The 15,773-nt window shown below is 44.5% G+C and overlaps 1 protein-coding gene across 1 annotated transcript in view; it reads left to right on the forward strand.

The window, feature by feature from the left end:
- Positions 1-13,151, forward strand: part of PCOLCE2 (procollagen C-endopeptidase enhancer 2) — a 49,301-nt gene extending 36,150 nt beyond the window's left edge. Inside the window, exons 5-9 of the mRNA XM_080934857.1 lie at positions 2,054-2,190; positions 7,451-7,605; positions 10,438-10,521; positions 12,184-12,351; positions 12,570-13,151. Coding sequence (XP_080790983.1) covers positions 2,054-2,190; positions 7,451-7,605; positions 10,438-10,521; positions 12,184-12,351; positions 12,570-12,700 — 675 coding nt within the window. The 3' untranslated portion in view covers positions 12,701-13,151. The remainder of the gene's footprint in view (positions 1-2,053; positions 2,191-7,450; positions 7,606-10,437; positions 10,522-12,183; positions 12,352-12,569) is intronic.
- Positions 13,152-15,773: the final 2,622 nt, after the last annotated feature.

A 15,773-nucleotide genomic window follows, 5' to 3' on the forward strand; every position in this document is an offset into this window, starting at 1 on the left:
CTCTCTCTCTCTGGTGGGCATTACATTACTGCTTATTAAACTTATTTATTTATCCAATTATTTTCTGTGTATAAGTATTTTGTCTGCATCTATAACTGTGTACCATGTGTGTGCCTGGTGCCTGTGGTGCTCAGAAAAGGACACCCGATTCCTGGGAACTGGAGTTAAGATGGTTGTGAGCCACCATGTGGTTGCTGGGAAGTGAACCCCAGTTCTCTGGAAGAGCAGTTAGTGCTCTTATCCAGTGAGCCATCTCTACAGCTCCGTGGTACTTGCCACACATCTGTTTTTAACATCAATTACATGTCAGACAAATATACCAGGCAAGTCACCGCGTGAGCACACACGCACACACAAATGCATACATCCACCCTATGGTCACATCTCAAAACTCAGTCTTATCTTAAAGACTAGAAATGTAGCCATTTATTGGATATCGGAAGGATACATGTCTGTTAAGGAGATTACAGTTTAAAAGTACATTTTTTAAATACTTCAAACCATTACGTAATTCTTGAGAGCTTGTTGACCGTTTGTCTGTGGCATTGTTAATATAGCAGACCAAATATTATCAACATTATTAGCTTCCAAATCATAGTCCTGCATCTTCTCTGGTGGCTCTTCCCCTCCATCATTTGGGGTCTGAGCTTTGTTTCTTTGGTTTGTTTTCCTCCACTCCATTGAAATGTTCACCAGCATTGGAGTAATTAGAATCCACTAGTAGTCCTGCCCAAAGAAGAAAAACAGCAGGAAAGTGAAATCCCAAAGAATTTCTGTGCAAGAGGATGGATCCACCCCTGGGTCTTGTCACAGCGTCCCCTTTCTCCCCTTGCCTTTTAATCTCCTCCCCAAAAGCTTTTATGTAACTAATTTTTAGGGCAAGAAAGGTCAGCCAATTTTTTAAACGGAAAATATTTCATTAGTTGCTGGTGGAAAGTCAGTGGCTCCCCAAAGGAGATGTGTTTACCACAGTTTAAGGCGATCGCTGGCATAAGGAAGGCAGTTCTCTCCCATCACAAACCTCCACATGATGGTCCAATTAAAACTGGCCGCTGTGTTTACAATACCATCGCTCCTGCCACCTTCTGGTCAAGTTCATGCACAAGAGTCTTCTTGGGCTCTCGGGAATGGAAGCCCTGTATTTAATGGGAATTGATTTCCATAATCTTCCCAGTGTTAATGACCCAGGGAGATATCCTTAGACTCACACACTGGAAATCTTCTCAAAGAAGCTGCTTGTGATGGGGGGATGATTGGTTCCTTACGAAATTAAAAGGTACAATTCACGTGAATTATTTAGGATACTATTTTTAGTTCTAGAGCAAAAAATAAATAAAAAAGAAAATAAAATCTTTAATATTCACACTTTGTACGTCAGTGTTTCTATGCAACCTCTTCAAAAACTGGCCCCACGCCACATACCCATATGCCTGTGCCTGGAGCGTGCACATGAGCTTTCACACTTCAGCAACTCTAATCAGTTCCCACCTCCCAAAACTCTGATCCCAAAGACTCCTTTATGTGCAATTATTATGTTCATCTCCTCTCAAAAGGAGAAATCTACACACACACACACACACACACACACACACACACACACACACACACCATATCCAGATGTAACATTATAATACGGGGAAACATCTTAGATAATATTTTTGATTTCTGTTCATTTTTTTTCCAGAGGAGAATGGACTAGTATACAGGTCCATTGATCACCAGAACACACACCCAGCTGCTGTTCAGATAGAATCAACCCTCTTTATTTTTCTTTTTCTCTCCAGCTTTATAGTGTACAGCAATATTTGATCATGCATAGACTATAAAATATTACAATTGAACTAATTAGCATATCCTTCACTTAGCATAATTACATTTTTGCATTTGTGCACATTGACACAAGTAAATCTAGGCTCTCAGCAATCTTCAAATGTACATTCCTATGATTTATGTTGCTGTGTGATACAGTAGATTCTCCAACACCAATTAAAGGGGTGTTTCCACTGGGCGTTATTCAGGTTATTGACGCTTCCACACTGTGCTTTTCCCAAAGCTTATAGAGTTAAAGTTTGAGAAGTTTGACGTTGAGCGTGATATTTACTGCCGATACGACTACGTGGCTGTGTTTAACGGTGGGGAAATCAACGATGCTAAAAGAATTGGGAAGTACTGTGGGGACAGCCCACCCGCGTGAGTATCTCTTTGTATCTCTTTGTATCACTGATGTTTCTATGACTCTAAACCTATGTCTTAGTTAATGTTCCTATTGCCGTGACCAAAAGCCAAGTTAGGGAGAACAGGGTTTATTCAGCTTACTTCCGGATCATATCCCTCACTGGAGAAAGTCAGGACAGGAACTGAAGCAGGGAGGGAAACTGGACGCAGGAGCTGAGGCAGTCTATGGCAGGATGTTATTTACTGGCTTGCTTCCCCTAGTCTGCTCAGCTTCCTTGCTTATAGACTCCAGGACCACCAGCCCAGGGATGGCACCAGCCACAGTGATCACTAGTTGAGAAAATGCCTTACAGCTGGATCTCATGAAGGCATTTCCTCAGCTGAGATGCCTTTCTCATGATTCTGGCTTGTGTCAAGTTGACACAAAACCAGCCAGTACAATCTACGCCCTACTAAACCCCCTAATTACCTTTATTCCCTGGAGATTGTTACATTGTTTGCTGACAAAGCTTTAGATTCCATGAGAGTAGAGACCTGCGACATCAAAACACAGCCACCCAGAGTCCAGCAGCCATATAGACAAACAGAGGCAAGGCTGGTGCCCCAGGGGCACATGTTCTGCGGTGTCACAGACCTGCTAAGGGGACCTCAAGCCTTGGGAAGAATAGCATCTTCTGAGAAAAAAAAGAGGAACAAGCTAGGGACTGAAAATTCCAGACAAGGAAACAAACCCACATGTTTTCTTTGATGGGTTTTCATCTGAGACCTTGCTTTTTCCATTATCGAACCAGCAAACAGAAAATATATTCTTTTCATCCAAAATAGATAGAGGAAGAAGAAAAAGCCATAGAAATCATTCAAGATATTTGACCAGTAGGGTTTTTTGGTTGTTTGGTTGTTTGGTTGTTTGTTTGGTTAGTGTTTTTTTTTTTTTTTTTTTTTTTTCCTTTAAAGGAGGGAAACAGTCTGACCCAGACCAGCTGTATCAGGGTTCTGGACAGAGTCTCAAGGAGGAGGACTGGGAGCAAAGAAGAAAGCAATATGGAAAGGAAAGAGTTAAATGCTGGGGTCAGGAGGGTAGCAGGGGCTGATGACCCAGGCCAGAAAGTTTATAGTATCACAGTTCCTTATAACCCCTTAAATGGGGAAGCAGAAAAGGTCAGGAAAGAGCACCAGACAGCAGAGCACTGGGGGCTCGGACATCTCGAGTTCCCCTTTAGCAAGGTGCATTCTGGGACAGCAAAGCACTTCCCATCCTGTCTGGAACATTTGACGGCATACATACAACCTGTCAAGTGCCAGTTCCCAAGTTATCTGCACCCCAAGCCCAGCTTTCACCCCAGTCTATAGCTGCCCTTGCTTGCCATGACCCTGACTAGGGGCAAAATAATCCAGGTGAGTCCCCAGCCCAAGTCAATATGGTTTTCTCCAGAGTTCTGGTTAGCACAAAGGGGAAGTGTTTCAACACTACACAGATCCTCCTAGGGAAAATAAGAAATGTCAAACAGCTTATTTTATTGGTGTGGGCATGTGTGTGGGCACACATGCCATAGCATATCTGTCGATGTGATGGGACAACTGGCAAGGTCCTTTTCTCTTACCAAGTGGGATCTGGGGCTCCAACTCTGGCCATCAGTCTTAGCACTAATTTCCTCTACCTGCTGTGCCATCTCGCTGACCATAGAAAAGTTCATATTTCACAACATTAATCTTTAAAACTCGTGTGCTAGGCTTTAATGTGGAAAAGCATAAAACCCGACTAGAAGGTATTTTAAAACGCTTAACTCAACGGAGCTGCTCATGACTAGAAAGATTCCTCGTTGGACAATAATGAAACTGGATTTTCATTAGATCCGTCAGCCACATTCTAAGCTGTAGATGGGCGGGCGAGACTGTGGGCAGTGGGGACAATACTGAGTCCTACAGGGAAGCACCAAAAAAGGGACTTGCCTGCCAGAGCCTATGAGACTGTTTCAGGGAGCTAAGATTAAGACTGAGATTTTATCAGAAAGAGAGGGACACGGAGCCACAAAGTAAGTCCAGGACTTTATCCACAATATGTTTGTAGATGGTGTGCTCCGCTGAGACCCTTGAGCCAGCGAGGAAAGGAAGACCCCACTGAAACTGGGGGCAGAGTCTGCGTATTCACATAACGAAGTGAACTTGTTGGTCCATAAGCACGCAAGGATCAATAAGAGATAGAATGAGAAATCAAAGAGAAAACTGAAAAGGCAACTTTTGTATACTTTAAAGATAGAGATGAAGAAAGACACACCAGAGATACGTATTCATAACCTTTATTTGACAGAGTCCTAAATCACACAATACACTAAAAGAGACTCAGGAAAAGACAGCACAATATAAATGGGTTTAAAAAAACACACAAAACATAAGAAGAAATATTTGTGGGAGGAAATCTGTACAAGGAGTAACCTCTATACGGTGAGAAACCTTTTGGAAAAGGTGCCATTTGCTAGACTCACGTTGGAACTATGATCAGGTTGGGACTATGCAATACAGTTGAACATGGCCTCATAACCAATGACCTAGCACGTAGGTACATTCTGCCTTCATGTGCCAGTTGAAGACTCTTTGCCCAGGCGCACCATAGCACACATAAGTACATTCTTGCATTATTATTTATGATGGGGGAAGGTAAACATCTCAATGATCAGGAACAAGGGAATGGTTAAGTGTGTTCCAATTCACTCAAAAGCAACAAAACGACAAAGACTCTCTTAGAAAATACCAGGCCTTGATCGGGGGAAGCATTCGGAGAGAATAGCTGGTGAAGGAAGGAAGGGGAGAGGAGGGATGGGGAAGCATCTCTAAGATACACGTCAGTGAACATACATGGACATGTATGTTACTTCTGAAGCCTCAAGCTGGAACCCTGGAGAGAAATAAGGCTAAAGAGCGTGTTGGGTTTGACAGCCTGCAGAATTAGGAGCCCCCCACCCCAAGTACACTGAGGCCTAGGGCGATGTACCCAATGGCTCTAGATCCCACCAGTAGACAGGATGAACTGGAAAGCTGTTGCTGTGGTCCCGGACAACCAAGGAGGCAGAGACAATCTGTCTTTGTCATAAAGCTATCCTTCCTTCAGTAAATTACTCTCCTGGCTGCAGAGGTGGTTTAGTTGATAAAGTGCTCATCCCGCAAGTGTGAGGAGTTGAGTTCGGATCCCCAGAGAAACCCCTGTCACTGTGGCTCCTGCTTGCAACCCAGCAGGAGTGAGATGAGAGGCAGAGGCGGGCGGATCCTTGGAAGCTCGCTGGCGGGTACGCATTAATACAAAGAAACTTCACTGCACCATGTTATCCAGGAGGCTGTCCGAGATGAAGAGGAGGGTTGTGGATGAATAGTGGATAAAGTTAGCAGGCAAGGTGTCTGGCGGGTGGTAGCAAGCAAAGAGCAGACTGTAGACTTTACAGCCAGAGGCAGCTTCTGCTGTTGGCTCAATGCCTCCCAAGCCAGCTTCTCCATCGATTTCTGGGTGAGACTTCGTCCTGGTTATCCGTAAGGTCAACTTGCAGATGCAGCGCTAGCCCTCAGTGCCCTGGGCCTCTGTTGTACTTCCGCAGAGCACCACAATAAAAATCTACTTTTGTTACTAAAATTAGTCATCCTTGAACAACAATAACAACAACAACAAAATCTGATTTCTGATATAATGTTGCCCAGTGAGCTCATAGAAAAGTCAGGGCGTAGACACCAGGACAAGGGCCTGTGCAGAAAGCAGGAATGGATTGCCATGTCTGCCTATGTCTAGCAGTGCTTGTTGCAGTGTTGTCATTTAGCTTAGCTTGTTTTGTTTGTAACTGTAGGTGAGAATTGTGTATAGAGAAATCTTAAATTCCTATTTCATACTCTTCATACGCAAGTGAAAATACATCTGTTAAAAGCTTGAATCTCTGAAGTATCATTGCATGATCCTCATTGCTTGGGGGATGGGAAGTGTGGATGTAGGGCACGAGCCCCCTGCTTCCGTTGGACCCCCACTTGGTTCCAAACATCTCTCCATTGCTTATGAAATAATAGCAACTGAAAGAGACACCTCCTATAATCATCCCCTAAAATTCAGAGGGCCTTTGAGGCTTAGTATCACCTCTCTTGGGATTATGTATACTCCACCCCACAGTTGCCTAGCAACAGCCAGGTATACTCTGCCCCAGTTACCTGGCAACAGCCAGGTATACCCCACCCCACAGTTACCTCACAACAGCCAGGTATACTCTGCCCCAGTTACCTGACACTATAAAGGGGGCTATTTGCACCCTCCTTTCTCTCGCTCCTCTCTTGCCCTTTGTCCCTCCTCTCCCCATTCCCTTCCCACCCCTCTCCACATGCTCATGGCTGGCCTCTACTTCTTTACTCCTCTCTTTTCTCTCTGCCCCTACTACCCTTTTAACTCCCCTCCCCATGCCCTGACTACACTCTATACTATACCACCCTGTGGCTGTTCCCTCGGAGGGGGCGGGGGGGGGGGGGAAGAGATGTCTCAGCATGGGTCGGCCAGAGGCATTCCCCTTGCCCCCATGCCCCTCGACGCACCTCCATGGAGCATATTCCCCCCACACTTTCTTCATCTTTTTTCCTAACATTGGTGTTGAAACCTGAGCCATATCTTTTCTTTTTTATGAACACAACAACAACTTCTAACCCCATAGTTCCAACCAACCATCAGGTTGCTAATGTTGGAGCTCTAATGTTATGACTGCTGATCAGTAGTCACCTGCTCTCTCTTCATCAACATTTCCCCATGGGGGTTGTAAATAGAAATGCTGCTCTTGCAGGCAGACATTAGACTTCCCGCTAAAAACTAAATGTGGTCTCCTTGAGCCCCCCTATGTCATTAGATCTGTCTCTCAGATTCTCCATCGCCAGCAGCTGGTGTCAATCACAGACTCAGTTCAGAGTCACAGGTCAGGCAAAGCGTCAGGGGCTTGTGGGAAATAACCACAACATCAGTGTTCACACTGGTCCCCATATCTTCCACTGTCTCTAGAGTCACTGGGCCCCAGGTTCAAATCCTGATTCCCACATGCTGACTGCAGGACCTTAGGAAAATCACTGAAGTCTAGGTTCATAAAAAGAGGATAATAGGGTTCCTGTGGAGGTGGGGTGTTAGGACCTTCTTTTTTTCTTTTCTTTACAAGTGTTTTGAATTGTTTTTCAACCAATTGTTTATCTATTCTCAAAAATGAGTTGAAAGCTAGAAGATCAGACATTTTAGAGCGGTACCAGTTAAACTTTGAATGTGTTTCTCTCCCAGGCCGATCGTGTCCGAGAGAAACGAACTTCTCATCCAGTTCCTATCAGACTTAAGTTTAACAGCAGACGGATTTATTGGTCACTACAAATTCAGGCCAAAAAAATTTCCCACAACCACAGCCACACCCGTCACCACCACATTCCCTGTAACTACAGGTAAGTTCTTGTCTTTGGAGGTTGGCACAAATACTTTGGAACTCTAGAAAGAAGACAAAATAAGAAGATACCCAGAACAGAAGTGAGCAGGTGAGAACCGGTGTGAAGGGGTCGTGAGCTTCCGAGGGTGAGAGAAGGGCAGGTGAGGATGCTCACCAGCCAGTGGTCTGTGTTAGCCGTGGGAGAAAACAACGGCAGCTTAAGAATTACAAGGAAGCTGATTGTAATAGAAACACTGTCTTTATGAATCCAAAGCTCCTTTACTTGTGCATGGCAAAAGTCTTCTCTCTCTCTCTCTCTACTATATATATATATATATATATATATATATATATATATATATACATATTAGTTCAATTGAATAATTAGCATGCATTTGTGGCATGCTGTGTCTGACCCATGCATACAGTGTGCAGTAGTCAAGCCAGAGTAATTAGCGATTGTCTCTTTACATCTTGTCGTTCGTATTAGGAAACTTTGAGTTCACCTCTTCTAAGACTACACTGCAGGGCTGGGGAGGCTCCGCAGGAAAGAGGTGCCTGTTATGCAAAGGCGGCAGCCCGAGCTTGGTCCCTGGGACCCACGTAAAGGTGGGAGAAGAGAGCTGGTTCCACAGAGTTGTCCTCTGCACACACTTCTCCAGATAGACGCACTACTGTAGCTGTATGTAATACGATAAGCATGTCCTCGTGGCACAGTGCTGCTGGATTCTAGAACGTTCCTGCTACTTAACTGTTGATGCTGGAACAAAACTTTGAGGAAATCTAACCTTGGTGGAGGACAAGGAGGAGAGAGGAGGGAGGAGAAGGAGGAGGGAGGAGGAGGAGGAGGGAGGAGAAGGAGGAGGGAGGAGAAGGAGGAGGGAGGAGAAGGACATCCACAGCACACATCCTAGAAGATGCCTTCAGAAGAGGTGGTCAGGGAGCCTCCTGTTGATGAGACCAAAATGTTTGTGTTTAACCCATGACCTGGAGGCATTCGATGTCAGCAGAAGCCAGGGTGTGATGGGAATGCGTGTAGCAAAATGAAGAAACGGAAAGTTCCAGAAACACACAGCACACATTTGGTTCTAAAAGGAAAGAGAGAAGGGCACTGAGAGGTGAACACCTGTGTGAGGCAGTGACAAAGGTCAATGCAGGGGACAAGAGGAACAGAGATGGGAAGGTCTGTCACAAAGGCTATAGACTGCACACTCCATACCCAAAAGGCGTGGACCAGAGAGGTAGCCTTCTTCCTAAGAGAAGCATAGGAAGAGAGTGTGAGGGTGGAGGTCACCTTGATGGTCAGTGGATACATCAGACACTCTGCTGTGACTTCTGTTCCCTCTGAAGAGAGGCAGGGTCAGCACCGAGGAGCAAGGCAGCACCAGCAGCGAGGAAATAAAAATCCGAAACGTGGCTTTGGAAATGAGACCATCAGGTGACTCTCGGGAGCCTGTCACTTTCTGTGCACATCTGTGAACTCAGCTGACTCAAGTGCAGACACCAAAAAGAGCATCCTCCTGTAGGATTTCTGGGGGTTGAAGAAGAGGGGGGAGGGACATGAAAGTTTTGAATGATTGTAAAGAAAATGGTTCATTGGAAAATGGACTGTTGAAGCAGGAGCTAGTGTAGAGGCCATTGAGGGGTGCTGCTTATAGGCTTGCTCCTTGAAGCTTGCTTAGCCCGTCTTCTTATACAGCCCAGGACCGAGAGCCCAGGGACGCCACAGTGCGCGATCATGAATCAAGCTGTCCTACAGACTTGCCTGCATATCAATCTTGTGGAGGCATTTTCTCGGTTAAGATGGCCTCTTCCAAGCTATGGTTCAGTTTGTGAATTAGATGTCATTGGTGCCTCCCTAGTGAGGACAGCTTGAGTGTTTCCTATATTCATCATCTGTTACCTACAGAACAAAGTTACCATCGACTGAGGACGACCGTGGTTGTGTCGAATTATATTTTTAACTCTTGCTGGATGGAACTGATAACTGCTTACATCTCGAGCTCCTTATAGCCAATGCGGGGTTCAAAATGAATAGCTTAGTGACTCCTTGAATCAAACCTCGAACTTTACACATGAGCAGCATTCCTAAATCCCTGTGCAGCTGACAGCTAGGGAGCTGTGGATTTTAAGCACACCAGGAAAGCTCCCTTTACTCTCATGAGAACACCATAGAATTCCTCTTGTGGAGAATTACCTGTGCCTGTCACTGCAGATTTGCTGGGCAGCTTTTTTGTTTTTGTTTTTTCCCTAAGCTAGGCACTCAGGCCAAATCTGTTGCAGCGTGAAGCATATATGCATAACATACATATATACATACATACATACATACATACATACATACATACCACACATAACATATGCATACATACATACTTAAAAACAAACATCTTTTTTTCTCAGCTTATCCCACAGGCCACCTTAGACCATCAGTAACATCAGATATTTACATTATAAGTCCAAACAGGAGCAAAATTACAGTTATGAAGTAGCAACAAAAATGTTACAGTTGGAGGTCACCCCAACATGAGGAACTGTATCAAAGGGTCACAGCACTGGGAAGGCTGAGAAGCACTGATGTAAAAGGAGAAGCGAACAAGGCTAAATTTGGATTATCTTTGATCTCAGGCTTAAAATTGAGTATAGAGGATTGAGTTCCTGTGAGGAAGAACAGGAATTGATAGCATGAAAAATTTCTCTTGCTTGGTTCATAATTATTTCATTGCAGTGGTGGTTCGGGGAAATAAATGGTAATTTCAACTGGAGAGATTCTGATGTAAACACCAATTAGATTTGAATTCATTTTCCTGACCCTCATGACTCCCTTCTCTGAATTTCTTCTTTGAATTAGGTTTAAAACCCACTGTGGCCCTGTGTCAGCAAAAGTGTAGACGGCTGGGGACTCTGGAGAGCAATTACTGTTCAAGCAACTTTGGTAAGAAACAGAAAGCAGCCTTTTCTCTCTAACGAGAAGCACGGGACTGTGCTTAATCTCAAAGGCACTCCGTGGTTTGAAGGTCGGAGGTTCAGCAACGCCTTTATTCGCCAGAGTGTGTCCACCTGGCTCTGAACTGTTCGGTTTCACAATGAGAAAAGGAAGCTTTAGAAACAATGCCCACCCCTGCCATCCCTCCCATATATCAGTTTCAAAGCTGACTCTTGGTACATGACACTGCTACTTGGTGTATTCTGGTGGCCTCTGTGAAAAAGCCTGTATAGTCTTTTTGTCTTCTGGGTTTTTGGTTTATTGTTGTTGTCTTGGGTTTTTTTTTTTTTTTTTTTTTTTTTTTTTTTTTGTGGTTGTTGTTATTGTTGTTTTGTTTTGTTTTTGCACACACCAGAGCATCTGGGATCCAGCTATAGTATCTTCAGTAGTCAGGTTCACATTCAAAACCTGCTCTCTTTCAATTGAAATGGAAGTATCTTCTCAGTGGTGTCTTTTCAAATTGCTAAGGTGAACTGTAAAAATCTGACACCCAACAGAAGCTCTTGTAAACCTGAGGGAGAAGTTAAGTGCTTGGGGGTTCTAAGGGATTTCTCGAATTAAAAATTTGCACCACCGTGAAAACCACTTGAGAACAAAAGATGCCAAATTTAATCTTCTCAGGAAAAGACAGTTTCTACAGCCCAAAAGGTTATCAAAAACAAGCCCCCCTCACCTCCATCCCCACCCCCAAGTCTGTGCCTTTATGTGCCTACTCTGCAACCCTTGGACTGTCTTGTAGGGAAGGGATGGATTTTGTGCAGTTTTCATGCTGAGTTCAAATAACTGCATAAAAATTGAAGCAAGTCTTGCCAGGTGTATTTACAACCACACCTGGTTAGTCTTCTGTGGAAGGAACTGCCTTCCACGCTTTGGGAGCCCCTGATTTCCCTCAGCTCCAGACTGATTTTTTCAGTGGATCCACATTTCCAGGAATCAAAGGAAGGTGTGCTGGGAATTCTGAGTTTAAGAGCTTGGTGTATTACATAAGCGCTGGGGGCTCACACCTGGGGGGGAATTACATTTCTTGTGTCTAGGACTAGATTTAGCCTGTCACCTGTGCCTTACTTAGTGACCAAATATCACCAAGGGATGGAGAGTTCTCAGAAGTGGAAGGAAGCAGTCCCTGGGGGCAAGGTTTTGGTTTGGGTCATATTAGAGAGGGCCAGTGCAAGCGTACAGCTCACACTTTGGTTTAAGTTCTAGCTCAGTTCTCTCCTTTGATTTCTTAAATGAGATAAACAGGGTTGCTAAGTGCTTAAGAGCAAGGCTCATATCTCTATCCCATAAGTGGCAATCTATCCACATGTTAAAATGTTTTTAGAGGATCTCCATCTCAGCCACAGATTGCAGTTGGGAAAGCAGTTAGATTTCTCTTCTGGGAAGTAGTACTCAAACAGAACATTGTAGCTCCAGGACCATCTTCTTCTTCCTCTTCCTCCTCCTCTACCTCCTCCCCCTCTCCCCCTCTTCCTCTTGTTCTTCGCCTGAATTTTAGTGATTTAAATTTTGAGAACTCTTTAACAGGTGAATTTTCATTTCCGAGACTTAAAAGAATTGACATCATTTTCAGCTCTGCCTGGATCTGCCTTCACTGTGGGCTTTTCTCTGCAGTGTTAGCCGGCACCGTCATCACCACGGTCACTCGGGGTGGGAGTTTGCATGCCACAGTCTCTATCATCAGCATCTACAGGGAGGGCAACCTGGCCATTCAGCAGGCTGGCAAGAACATGAGTGTCAAGCTCACCGTGGTCTGCAAGCAGTGCCCCCTTCTCAGAAGAGGTAAGGACAGAGCTGCTGTACCCTGTCTTCTGGGAAAGCTCAGAGGCAGATCGGGGAAGGAGAAGGCATCCCCGAGCAAGTCATGGACCTTTCCAGGAAGGGGCTGTTGTGGGGAAGTGAAATCAGGGTTAACACAGCGCACTTCTGATAGAGAAGGAAGTCATTAACCATGAACATGAAGAGAGAAAAAAAGTTATCTTTACATTCTCTTTCTTTAGGTCTCAATTACATTATCATGGGACAAGTGGGCGAAGATGGGCGTGGCAAAATCATGCCAAACAGCTTTGTCAAGATGTTCAAGAATAAGAGTCAGAAGCCCATGAACGCCCTGAAGAACAAGCAGTGTTAGTCTGAGCTCTGTCACATAACCTGAACTTGCTCATCACCGCTGAATGATCTGTTCTCCCCTCTTAGAAAAACAAAAACCCCAAACCCATGCTATTTAATACCGAGGGTTCTGAGAGACTGGGCTGAGTTACTCCTCGTGCGATGGATGTGTGAGCTTGGCCTCCATTTTGCAGGCCGAAGACCTGTGCCTGTGCTGTGAGGTCAGACATCTGAGAACCCTCCCACTGCCTGATGGGGAACGGCAGCAAGCACCGGCAGCCGGGAGCCTGGACGTACATCTCTGTAGGATATTCTAGAGTCACGTGTGTGAAGATATCAGAAGGATTTTGTAAAGTGCAATATTTATAATGATGTTTGATTACCTTCAAGCATTTGCTCTGAGGTGTCAACATTCTTTTTTTTTCTCTTGCATTTTTAAAAATCAGTGCTTAATAAAATATTTTAAATGATTACGAGGCAGCCAGGCAAACTTGTTCTCCCAGAAAATGTGGCTGTGGAGCCACTCCCGTTAGTGTTCGAGATGGTGTTTGCACAAGAGGTTGTCATTTGTGTCAGCATCGAGTTGGCACTCTTACGATTCTGGGGACAAAACTGATGCCGTAGTGTCGATGGGCTGTAATCTCTGTCCGCAGGAACAGGAAGGTGTCCCTCTGGCATCAAGTCCCGATCCTTCATTTTGTCTCAGAACTGCAAGCTCGGGTATTTCTAGGGAGTTCCCCAAGAGTACACAGTTCAGCGGAGACAGTGCAGTCTTCGAAGAGTCACAATTTCGAACCCAATGTTCAGTGTCGATAGAAGAGGCTCCCGAAGCCCTGATAGGAAGCCACCTTCCCACTTAAAGCATATCATACTAAGGACTAATACTTAGGCCTACATCTGTTAGACTAACAATAAGGTAGTTCGAACATTCATCTGTGGGCCCCAGGCACTCTTTGCTGGCTGTACCCATTTTACTGACTCTGACTGTATCGGCTGAGATGAGCTGCTCAAGAAGCAACAATACCTACAATGGGTATGGCAGTCTGTCTGCCTCCTAGGAGGTTGCTAGCCAGGGGCAGTGGAAGGTGCCTTGTCTCCATCTGAAGATGGTCAGAGGAACCCTAGATAAAAAGAAATAGGCAAGAGTCACAATGTCTCCTGTAATAGGAATGAAGTTTTAGAACTAAGGGAAACTCTTATTTTTGGTTGAAAATGGCACTTCCCAGTTCTTGAGTTGATAAACACTTACAAGGCAGCAAAATATGAAGGTAAGCTGGACAGCTGTTCCAGCAGCTGGTCGGGTGTAACAGCAATTAACACGGGCCAGCTGGAAGGGTCAGACATGGTCCAGACTCTCCTCCTGAGCTGCCCATCAGTACTGGACCCTCACCAGCTGAAGGAGAGGATGGATTAGAGGACCCGGCACCAGCTGGGTGGTGGTTTCTCCGGACAGTGACACCCCACAGACAGGCCTACTAAATGGAACCCTGTCAAGAATGTTCAGTAGGAATGTGGGGACAAACACAGCCTTTTGTCTCTCAGCTGAAATGTCTTACTGCTGAGTTGCCGTGGACAGCGTGTTTGTGTGGCATCAGCTTCATGGTCACAGTGTCTCCTGTGTCACCAGTGCAGAGACTCCGAGTGGGGTCTGGAGTCACGCTGCAGGAAAAACCAAGAACAGTAATCCAAGCTAGCTGTTCCGTGGACAGCTCGGACACAGGACAACTGCCCAGGGAACTGTGGTTAATAATTCACGTAGCTGGCTCATCTTTCAACTCAGTTGTTTAAAGCAGATAGTCAAGCCAGGTGGTAAGACTCCTCCTCCCAGTCCCACAAATGCTCTAACTGCAGGTATAACATCTCTTTATTTAGACAGCATCTCAGTTTCCTTGGTTATAAACAGAGGGAGTTGCAGTAGGCACCTGTATGCACTGAACAATTTCATTAGCCTATATATAGATGAATTGTTTAAACTTTTACACGTAATGTACCATGGAGCAAGTTTTAAAGAACTATTTCTCCAGCAATAGTGAATAACTAAACTTTCAGTGCCAAAAAGGTAAACAAAAGCAATAATAAAAATCTTTTGCTTGAAATTAGAAAATAAGGAAATATGCTGTTAAATAATTAACCTTACAAATTATAACATAAAAATATTAAAACCAAACACTTTAAATTTGATTTCATAAATGATACAAACTTAAAAAAGAAAAGCAAAAAAGAAACCAATAAACGTTTAAAAGGAGAGAGAGCCAGCCATGGAGACAGTGCTCACGTTTGACCCCAGCATGCGTGAGATGGATACAGCACTGCAAATAAAAAACCTGAAAGGTCTGGAGAAGGATTGTAGGAGGACTTCCATTAAAGTAGCTGCCACCCAAGCTCTAGGGACCTGAGTTCGAATCCCCCAGGAAAAAAGCCATGTACAGCAGCACTAATATCCCAGTACTGGAAATGCAATATTTCTAACTAGGGAGCCTGGGAAACTGAGTCACACAGGAACATAGAGCTTGCTGGAAGCCCAATGAAACAGTCAGTTCCAGGTTCAGTTAGAGACTCAAGGAGAGAGTAAATGAGGAGGCCGCTCACCATTGATTTCTGGCCTCTACACATATACACATACATGTGCACACATGTAAATGCAGGTACAACACACACATGCGGAGGGAGAAATACGCTTAGGACAGAAATTGAGTCAAAAAGAAGTTACAAATACCAGATGAAGTTAACAAAGCTAAGAGTTGCTCCTTTGAAATGACTAATATAACTCAGAAAGCTGTCAAGACTAAACAATAAAAAGTAGTTAAAAATAAACAAACAAACAATCAAATAAATAAGAGTAGGGGCTGGAGAGATGGCTCAGAGCAACCCAGGTTCAATTATCAGCCATGATGGCTCTCAACCCTCTGTAGCTCCAGTTTCAAGGGATCTGGCACCCTCTTCTGGTCTCTTTGGACACTGCATGCATATGGTGCACAGAAGTAATTAAAACACTCATATTTGTAAAATAAACTATTTTTAAAGAGAACTACCTAACACCAATTTTATGAATAAAAGAGGGAAAGTTCTTGGGTGCTATAGATGGTTAAGAAGTA

This window comes from Micromys minutus (assembly GCF_963924665.1).
Source record: "Micromys minutus genome assembly, chromosome: 21".
Lineage (NCBI taxonomy): Eukaryota > Metazoa > Chordata > Mammalia > Rodentia > Muridae > Micromys > Micromys minutus.